A 10,504-nucleotide genomic window follows, 5' to 3' on the forward strand; every position below is an offset into this window, starting at 1 on the left:
AGTCATATTTGCATGTTCATGCAAATTTGAAATCACCAAATGTTGACATTCAAATTTGTGGAGTTTATTTGGCAAGCATGCAAGTTTGGTTGAACCAAATTTTGACATCTCAAAGTTAAGTGAAGTCAACATTTTGACTTTCTTCATTTAATTCAACAATTAATTTGAATAATTAATTTCAAATTAAAGTAATATTAAATGATTAATTAAACTATTTCATAGCTTAATTCTTAAATAAAACAAAATAAAACAAAATAAAACAAAATATGGTTAAATATATCGTATATATTAAGGATTTGAGACGAGTAAAAGAATGTAAAGAACGAGATGGTTTGTTCAAATGGGTAAAAAAGACATTTTACCTATTTTGAAAGAATTGAGTATTGAAAATATTTAATAAGTAATCTTATGTTTGAGTTAGATATGTATACGTCAACTAATTTGTGACCGTGCTCAAAACATGACCAAGGAGCCTGTGGTCTGGAAAATTGACACATAAACCAACCAGCCCTATGGTCACCGGTGACCAAATGAAGACAACCATCTTGTGCCTCCAATCGTACAATTGAGACATACGTTTGACAGATAATTACCCAATTTCATATAAAAATATCAAACGTGCAAATACAATTAAAGGATAACCACATGCGCACATATTTTAATCGTTAAAAAACTTAGCCATCCAAATAAGAAAGTGTCTTAGTAACGACACAACCCTCCATTGGCTTACACGAACAAACCTTAGTCCAAATCTTACAACTGGCTTAGAATTAACCTCACAAACTTAGAAGCAAAACCACAACTAATAATCGAGGGGTTTAACGTGTAAACCAAAACTAGGTATCTCATCCTCAACTAGCAATTAACTCCGAACTCCAAAGGCTAAACTTTCTCTAACATGCATAGAGATAGGGCTCAATGGTTAGGTTCAATTAAGGTTTGATCGGACAAAACGGACTAGCCAAAGGGCCGGAAAAAGCAAAAAAAATTCTAGTTTAAGGTCTAGTCGAATCAATAGATAGGTCTCCCCTGATATGCTAAAAGAAGAAATTCACTATCGAACCCTTGAAACAACCCGAACACGCCAACCTTTAACCGATGATGACACAATGCTTCCAGCCGCACTCTATCTTAGGGCTGCGTGCAATGCTTTCTATGACAAAAGCCAAGCCGTTTGGCTTTTATAGCCGATTAAATGATGGCACCATAATTAATAGCAACTCTACAAAAATTATTATTATTTTGGTATCTAAAATTTCTTTTTTTTTAAGTCATAAGTGGTGGTCGACGGAAGGAGTTATTGTGCGTTGGTCTTTTTGGTAGAATCAGTCGAGGCCCTGAAAGGCGATAGATTGCCATATAACGAATGTCAGCTATTCGAGTTCGTTTATCTCCAACTCGTGAATTTAGCCGATACAAAGGTATATGATAGCACTCCATTCTTTCGATTCACTATCGTCGACCTCTATGGTAGAATCAGTCGAAACCCTGAAAGGCGATAGTTTACCCAATAGCAGATATCAATTATTCGAGTTTGCTTATTTCCAACTCGTGAACTTAGCTAGAATACAAAGGTATACGATAGCACTCAATTTTTTCAATTCAACAGTACGATGTAATAAATATTTTAAAACCCGAATACCCAAATGGGTAATCTTGAGATTTCAAGAATGAAGTAAACCTTTTTTATATCACACGTCATCACCTCACGAAGAACCGAGTAGCTTAGTGTATCTTGCACGCGTAGGTTTGGGAGGGCCATTTCACATTTTAATAAACACAAATCACTTTTCCACCATGAAGACATTAAGAAAAATGTTTATATTCTCAGACATAAGAACATCTCAGATAGAAAAGGCAACCAAACCGCATCCTTTGAGCATCATCAACCCTCACTTTATTCAACACCCTCATCATGCTTCAGTTCTTCAACCCTTCTCAAGAACCCTAATTTGAACAGAATTGAAGCTTTTTTTACCAGTGATAACAGATCAAATGAAGAAGAAATGAAGACATTAAAGAATATTGACTCTTAGTTAGATCATGGTGTAATGGAAAAGAAGAGAAGAACAGAAGAAGAAGAAGAAAAGAATATTAAAACCAGCAGAGTGAATCCTGAATTCAACATTTTTTTTTAGAAATAACAAAGGAATGATGATGATGATGATGATGGGAAATAGTTATATGAAGAGAACACAAAATATGGTGTAATCTGGAAGATCACTCACTCACTATGCCTCGTTTTCTACCTTGAAAAACCAGATTCTTTCAGAGTTGTTTCACTTGCAGTTAACGCCTGCTTCAGCAGCTCGACGGGGCTTGCTTTTTCTCCTGCTTCCGTTGTGGCGAAATCCATTCGATCTGGTTGATTCATCGGTGCTTGATCGTGTTCCGTCTCCATTTTCGTCTTTGACTGGATCGAGCTTTTCTTTCACTTGTGAGCTTCTTCTCCTCCTTTTCCCATTCTCTGTTGCTGCAGCTGGGCTGCTGCTGCTTTTCATCTCCTTGCTCACAATTTCATTGCCTTTCACGTTCTCGATGTCGTCGTCTTCTATCTTTTCAGCTTCTTCCTCGTCGATCTCGTCCTTCAATGGCTTTTGTGGCCTTCCCCTTCGCTTTTGCGCAGGAATCTTCTCTTCCTCACCACTTCCAGCATCGTCGTGATTTGTAACGGTCAACTTCCTCCCCTTTCCTCGACCTCTACCCATCCTCTTTAAGAACTCCAAGAACGAAAAAAATCACGCAACAGATGGCCACTGCCAAGCATAAAACATTTACATAGGAAACAATTTCAATTCTCTTACGATACGACACTCATTTAGTAAATAAACGCAACAAGCTCGAACATCGTAACCGGATGATAGTTATATATCAACCAAACCACATCTTTATAAACGCAAAAATAAAGATGCTTGAATTCTCTAGAACTGAGATGAAATTTATGAGGCTTCATCATAAGTTCTTCTGTCATAAATCATGAACCGTAAACATGAAACAATATATATATACAATGATTTAACATTGTATCAGAGTATGAGTCTCATGCTAGGCTTCAAATTCAAATTAATATCGAAGTCTACATGTAGACGAGCATTAAGGGCACGATACAAGATCAAATATACCCTAACCTATGACCTTAAGATTTCAGCTACAATGTTGTGCACTCTTAAGTTTAAATCCCTACAATACCATGTCCTCCCAATTGTAGGTTAAATATGTTCTAACCGAGTCGATATGCGTGGAGCTCGATCAGTCAAGACACTAAGATTTCAGGTTCAATGTTGTGCACTCTTAAGTTTAATTCCCTACAATACCATGTCCTCCCAACTATAGGTTAAATATGTTCTAACCGAGTCGATATGAGTATAGCTCGATCGGTCAAGAAACTACTTACCTTCCAAAAGTTTTAAGGTTTGAATCCCCCTGTATACTCTAACCTAGAAACTTAAACTTTCGGGTTCGATGGTAGTTTAGTCGAAAGCAAAATCGAAGTTCATAGAGGATGTTTATTTTACTTGTGAAATTTGGACAAAGTTCTTGAACTTAAGTTGAGTAACGTAAGCTAGCAGAACACAAAAATGACCTCCCTAGAGTGAAGAAATAGCTGAATCAAATGCAAAACTAAGTAAAAAAAGACATAGCAAGCAGTCAGAGCATTCAGAAGAACTACAAAGGGGGAAACCAAAAAGTTCTGAAAATCTCTTCAGTTCTTGAACAGAACCACAAAGATAAACAAATCTGAATCAGAAAAAAGAAAACCCCCAATTCGAAGCAACAAGATTCTCACAAAACAAACAAATATCAGAATCGATAACCAAAGCGAATAAGAACAACAAAACCCCGCAACAACAGAGACAAACAAGATCCAACAAAACCCAGCAGAATCGGAAAGGCAGAAAGCAAGATTAGAGCAATAAGAAGAGTTGATCGACAAACAAATTGAAGTTCAGAGCGAAGAAAAAGCAGAGAAATAAAAGAAACCTGATAAGAAACGAAGGCCATACGAATCAATGGAAAGAAGGCATTACAGTAAGTGAATCTGCAGAAAACGAAAAGAAAATCACAAAAACAGAGAAGGATTATTCATGAGGGCGTTGGTGGATTGAAGAGCAGAAAAAGTGGAGGATTTGAGAGGCATACAAGCAATGATCTGAAGAGGAAATTGAAAAATGAAACAAGGATTTAAGAAGGATTGGGATATGGGGAACAGTGGGGAAGGCAACTTAAAGACCTGCCCATATGAACACACAGAGAGAGAGAGAGAGAGAGAGAAGCGCTGTGAATCGAAAGAGATATTTGTTGATAGAATGTGAAGAATTTGGAGCAAAAGTCCATTGTATTCGTAGGCGTGTCCGTGTAAGAACACTTCAAATTGCAGGGTCATTTTTGTAAATTTCTAATAATTCAAAATATAATTATTTATTTTATTTATTTAATATTTAATGTATTTTTTACCATTAAAAAATTGTGAACCAACAACTTGTCACAATCGCACTCTTGATGACAGCAGACTTGCGATTGTGCCGCACTCACTTCCTAGCAACAAGTGAGTTAAGTCAATTCGTTTTTGCATCGCCTACGGCCAAGCGACGTATACTCGAGCTTCCGACTCCAGTTCAAGAAGAAAGTTTTAGAAAACGGAGGTTGAAAGTAAGATTTGAGATATTGAAATTGGTGTTATATGTGATGCAAGCAAAATGTAACAACAATGGCTTACAACATATAACTATCCAGCAGATACGACTAAATTGAATCATTGAATTTTACCGTAATTATTATTTTTTTAATTAAACTATATTTTAAGATAAAACCTTTTGTTTTTTTTTTTTATCGATTAATTTCGAATATAAAAAAATATTTATACTCTAGAATTGCTTTATATATATATATATTTACTTAAAAACCCTTTTATTTGTTGTATATATATTTTTTACAAAATATATATATACAAAAAAACTGTTAAAATAAAATTAAAATATATATATATATATATATATATATATACTTTTATATATATTTAATTTCATAATTAATTTTTGATAATTTATTCTCCAATTTTTTAAAATATATATTCAAATTTTAATTAAATAGAGGTTTTACCGATTAATATTTTTTTTTATTAAAAACAAAATTTTGAATAAACGACTCAAATAACCCGAACAAACTCAAAAATTTGCATGGTTGGGTTAGGTTGGGTCGAGTTTATTATTTGACAACTCGAATAATTTAGCTGAGTTCAAAACTCGACACAATCTAACCCACAAATCTATCCTTAAATAAAGGTACAGGTGTCTGACTCAATAATAATTGATATATACATCGAGTTCATAATTCAAATATCTTCTAAATATCGTTGAATTAAAAAATATATATATTTAAAAATAAAAATAAAAATATTAAAAAAAAACTATATTATACATTAAAATATTATGTGTGGCTGAGATTGAACCAAAGTTAAGACACAACGGTCATCTGATCTTGGGGCACTAGGGCCAGCAAAGCAAAGCAAGCCCTCTATAATTTTATTAAAAATAATTATTTATATTTATTTATAATATTTTGTTTTATTTTATTATATTTATATATATATATATATATATATATATTTTTTCATTATACCCATAACGAAAAATAATTTTTTTGGCTTCATTTAATTATTCTCTGACAAAATTAAATAATATGTAAATTATAATATACGGCTGCAGATATTATTTCTTTGATATTATTGCTACTAAAAAGTCTATATTAACCTAGGAGTGATTTTATAGTAGAGATTCGAGTCTTTGACCTCTTAGTCGAGTTTATGTATTTTATATCAGATGAACTATGTTCATATTGGTTATTTCACAAGAATTTAAAAGTCGTTTGTTTTTTTTTTTAATTTAGATTGATTGAGGTTGCTTCTGCATATACGTTAAAAGCGGTTGAAAGCTCGTGAAAACAGCTATGAGAGAGAGCATTTTCTTCAAAAACGCTAATATCATTTATTAGGGTTTTCAATGAAAACGGTGCAAAACATGTAATAAGAAAGCTAGTAAACAACCTTAGTCACTCGCCTTATATGTCGTTGTTTTTACCTAAAAAAAGTTTTGGAAAAGGCGACTTCACTTTTAGGGTTTGGCTATGCAATCACGTGTAAACGGCTTATACTAACTTACTATAATAAGACCTGAAACTTAATCCGTTGGGTTTTATTCTTTTCTTTTCTTTGAAACGTGCATCACTTTTATGGACTCTAGGTCTCGCTAGGTATATTTCACAATTGTATACATGGTGTCACGGTCATGTTTGGCCAAAGTGTGTTGTATGTGGTCGCGTGTTAGATGTTCCGGTCATACTTGTCCAAAACGTGTTGTCCTGTTCCGAACCTCTTTTACTTGCTACCATGTGTAGTCAAGTCTTTGCTATTTATGGCATGTCAATATGGGGTGTATGATCGTTCACCAAAATCATGTGATACTCGTCAGGGATAAAATGCCTCAAAATGTACTATAAGGAGATATGACTAGTTAATTCTTCATATTCGAGTTATACACTATCATCAAAGCACGATTGTTGTTTATTCACTTTTAGACTATAACGTTGCTTTCTTTCGAACGGTTTCCAATGCATTTCCTCACTCACGTTTTATAAACATTTTCTGCCAAACGTGACTCAAGGCTCGATCATACGTTCGCATTATCCACAAAGTTCTATTTTCACATGGCTAACTTGTTCGCTGGATTAGAACAAGGGCCACAACCAATCCTATCCCCAAAATCTAATTGGATGGTAGGATTCTCTTCCACTGTAACCAAAAAACTTGATAAAACATGAAATCCCCACGTTTTCGAGAGAGGGTCGGGCTGTGTTTCTCTAGCGACTGGCCAATGGCAGTAGAAAACGAACTCGGTTCTACCTCGGGTGGGCTCGGGGCGAACCAATGCTCTTCTGCAACTTCTTCACTAGGGAGAGCTTCCTTAGTCTCCCCCTTCTCAAAGATGTCACACATCTTTATCAGCTATCCCACAAGGACAGAATATGCTTAAAATAGCTCTACTAGTAGTTATTGTCGGCTTTCACCCGTTACGTATCGCCATCAACCTTACGATTTTAAAACGCATCGACTAGGGACACGTTTTCATACCCTTATAAGAAATATTTTTGTTCCCCTCTCCACCCGACGTGGGATCTCACAATCCACCCGTTTAGGCACCCAACATCCTCGCTAGCACATTGTCCAGTGTTTGATACTATTTTTAACAGTCAAAACCTACCCCTAATAGATATTGTCCGTTACGTATCGTCATCAATCTCGCCGTTTTAAAACGTGTCTATTAGGGAGAGATTGCTACACCTTTAAAACACTCTTAAAACGAATGTTTTATTCTCCTCTCCAACCAATGTGGGATCTGGAAAGTAATGGCTCCAATCTTCCTACCTCCAACCCAAACTCGAGTTCCTTCCTTCTCCCCAGCAGCTCTAGCTTTCAGTCCATACAAAGATGTCAGGTCAATCAGGGCCAGTCTATCTAGTTTCTTCACATAGCTTCTGGCCCCAAAGCAAAGAACAAATGAAAAAACTTTTAGGACTCGCTCATAGAGACATATCATCGAACACCTTGCAAGCATAAACCAAAAACTCAACAAAACACAGACTACCATCCTTTCGCATCTTCTCACACAACAGCAATGCACTACCAGAAACCCAAACCCCATCTTTTGGGGTACAAAACAAGAGTATCCCACCAATTGGAACACAAAAACAACCCCACCTGAAGCTCGACTCAAGATCCAGATCCTCCATCTTACCAGAAAATCCGAAGAAGAAAAAAGGTTTTTTTAGTCTGTCAGACCGCCATGCGACCATCCCAGCCGAACGAGTCGGCCAAGAACGATCCTCTACAGCCGCAGGACAGAAGCCCGTTGAGCCGTTAATCACGCTCTAGTCGCAGGGGCAGTGGTTCATCCACCAGACTATGGTTCTTGTCTCCTTAGAACTCAAGGACACAGTTGTACAACCTATAGAACAGATCCTGTTCAAGTAAGGTCGTACCCTCTCAGCTTCCTCTCCTCGTTTAAATACTATTAATCCAAGCTGACACTTCCCGATGTGGGATATGACTACTTTGATTTAGGTCTAGAAATAATCTGGCGGCTGGCTCTAATATATCTATATTATTTATCATTTATCATTTATCAAAAAAAATATCTCTTTTATTAAAAAAAAAAAAATGTTCGCTATTTTTTAAAATAAAATTAATCTCATTTTAGGTCAATGTTATTATGCCATAATTTAGCTAATAGTATTAACAATGATAAATTAATTTTTTCTTTTCGCTAAATTTCAACAATTTTTTTTTTATCATATTTGCTTAAAAAAATGAAATTAAATTACACCATTATTTCCTTAATTTTGAGATCCCGTTTAATATTTTTAAATTTTACAAATTTATTAGACACAAAATTGAAAGTTCAGAATTCGAATAATTAAAATTGAGCGTTTAGAACCCGAGCTAAATCTTCCCCTGACCCTTGCTTCGTTATGCAAATTCTCATGCATTGAAGTGTGTTGAGCAAAAATCATACTAATGCGTAGCTTAGCACTATACGACTCGAAAATCTCTACCATCAACTTTCGTTCACATGGTGAAAGACAATCTTTTTTTATCGTCGACATAAGATTGCATAGACCAGATGAACGATAATAATCAAACCTAAGAGTTTCTTTACCGTTGTAAAGAGAACAATCCACCCCGCCAGTGCACTACTCGGTATCTGACTCAATACAATTTGTAACAGTCCAAGATAACCTCCTGTAGATATTGTCTGTTTTTCCCCTATTACTTATTGCAATCAGCCTCACGATACATACCCTTATAAAAAATAGTTCGTTCACATCTCAAACCGATATGAGATTTCACAATGGCCTGTTCGTTTTGAGACATTATATCTTTGGAGTTGAGACCAGTAACAAAGAAGGAATCCATAAAAACTTGGGTATGACACCATAATAAAATACTACCCCTCATGAGTAGACCATAATTCTTGATAATTGATGTGTGTATGAACAAAAGGTACTTAGGATAAAGAATAGTATTAAAGGTCTAATGGTAGGGAAGGATGCCCGTTCCCAGCTTGCCTCGCTCTGAGGTCGGCCAAGTGTGCTCACCATCTATAATTATGAACATTACTAGATGAGAACACTGACTACATAAGCAGTAGAAAACAAGAAGTTATGTGACACTTAAGAATCAAATCAAGCTTTGGTTTGAGAGCATGGTTGAATCTAGTTCCAAACCTCCCATCTTTTGGGGATAACCTATCCATGACACCCAAAAGTAAACAAATGAAAGAACTTTTAAGACTCGTTTCAGAGACATATCGTCGAACACCTTACAAGCATAAACCAAAAACTCACCAAAATACAGAATTGCCATCTTTCGTATCTTCTCTCACACAACAGCAATGCACTACCAGAAATCCAAATCCATTAGAACACAGAAACAACCCCACCTCAAGCTTGACTCAACATTCAGATCCAAACAATAAGTTTTTAAGTCTCAGAGACATTCATCAAACACCTTACGAGCATAAACCAAATACTAACCAAAGCAATCGAAATCTTCGACAAAAAAGAAAAAAATTAACTTCCATCTTTCTCATCTTCTCACACTTTTAGTAGCAGAAATCCAAACCCCATTCAACTAAATCCCAAAATGGAATGAGCGAAAAAAAAAATATTTTTTTGAGTCTGTCAGACCGCCCTGCGACCATCCCAGCCAAACGAGGCGGCCAAGAACGATCCTCTACAGCCGCAGGACCGAAATCCGTTGAGCCGTTAATCACGCTCTAGTCGCAGAGCAGTGGTTCATCCACCAGACTATGGTTCTTGTCTCCTTAGAACTCAAGGACACAGTTGTACAACCTATAGAACAGATCCTGTTCAAGTAAGGTCGTGCCCTTTCAGCTTCCTCCCATCGTTTAAATACTATTAATCCAGGGCGACACTTCCCGATGTGGGATATGACCACTTTGATTTAGGTCTAGAAATAATCTGGCGGCTGACTAATATATCTATATTATTTATCGGAAAATGTTTTTATTTTTTAAAAGAATTTCCCTATATTTTTTCTCTCAATAATTTATCCAGTAGGATGACATGCAATAATTTAGTTAACGGTATTAAATATCAAATTAAAACTTTTGGCTAAATTTATGCCAACTTTTTATCAATTATTTTTTATTTTTTAAAATTAATATATTTCTTAATTATACATTAAAAGTTAAAGTTTAGTTAACGTAACTTTTAGTGTTGACCAATAGAACCCGTCAAAACAACTCAACTCTCTTGATTGTGATGATGAATGTGCGATCCTCTTGATCACCTAACAATAATTACACGACTATGAGCCAAATACCCTGAGAAATATATATATATATAAAGCATAATAAATAATCTCAAAACTTTTATATTTCTCAAAAAAAGTTGAAATTTAGTAACGTTCATCCTTATAGTTTGAAAA

The 10,504-nt window shown here is 35.3% G+C and overlaps 1 protein-coding gene and 2 non-coding genes across 5 annotated transcripts; all 3 read right to left on the reverse strand.

Annotated features, from left to right (window-relative positions):
* Nucleotides 1–1,662: 1,662 nt before the first annotated feature.
* LOC111793344 (uncharacterized) lies at nt 1,663–4,309 on the reverse strand. 3 transcript variants are annotated; one of them, XM_087123388.1, is made up of 3 exons: nt 3,982–4,309; nt 2,250–2,756; nt 1,663–1,947 (listed from the first exon to the last, which is right to left on the reverse strand). In XM_087123388.1, exon 2 carries the CDS (start codon nt 2,706–2,708, stop codon nt 2,280–2,282), a length of 429 nt encoding a protein of 142 aa, XP_086979514.1. In that variant the 5' UTR covers nt 2,709–2,756; nt 3,982–4,309; the 3' UTR covers nt 1,663–1,947; nt 2,250–2,279. The 3 variants fall into 3 exon arrangements, with proteins under 3 accessions (XP_086979514.1, XP_023530955.1, XP_023530954.1); XM_023675187.2 differs by lacking the exon at nt 1,663–1,947 and having other exon boundaries at nt 2,073–2,756; nt 3,982–4,039; nt 4,141–4,308; XM_023675186.2 differs by lacking the exon at nt 1,663–1,947 and having other exon boundaries at nt 2,073–2,756.
* A 3,513-nt stretch (nt 4,310–7,822) lies between these two features.
* On the reverse strand, nt 7,823–8,032 carry LOC111794139 (small nucleolar RNA U3). The gene has a single exon (XR_002815032.2). It is a non-coding gene; the product is annotated as a small nucleolar RNA U3 (small nucleolar RNA).
* Nucleotides 8,033–9,729: 1,697 nt separating this feature from the next.
* LOC111794138 (small nucleolar RNA U3) lies at nt 9,730–9,938 on the reverse strand. The gene has a single exon (XR_002815031.2). It is a non-coding gene; the product is annotated as a small nucleolar RNA U3 (small nucleolar RNA).
* Between the last annotated feature and the right edge of the window lie 566 nt (nt 9,939–10,504).

Source organism: Cucurbita pepo, chromosome 4, assembly GCF_057944985.1.
Source record: "Cucurbita pepo subsp. pepo isolate OVF chromosome 4, ASM5794498v1, whole genome shotgun sequence".
Classification (NCBI taxonomy): domain Eukaryota; kingdom Viridiplantae; phylum Streptophyta; class Magnoliopsida; order Cucurbitales; family Cucurbitaceae; genus Cucurbita; species Cucurbita pepo.

Excerpts from the sequence above, each read along its gene's own strand:
- LOC111793344 (XM_087123388.1), bottom strand. The coding sequence starts at position 2,708 with ATGGGTAGAGGTCGAGGAAAGGGGAGGAAGTTGACCGTTACAAATCAC.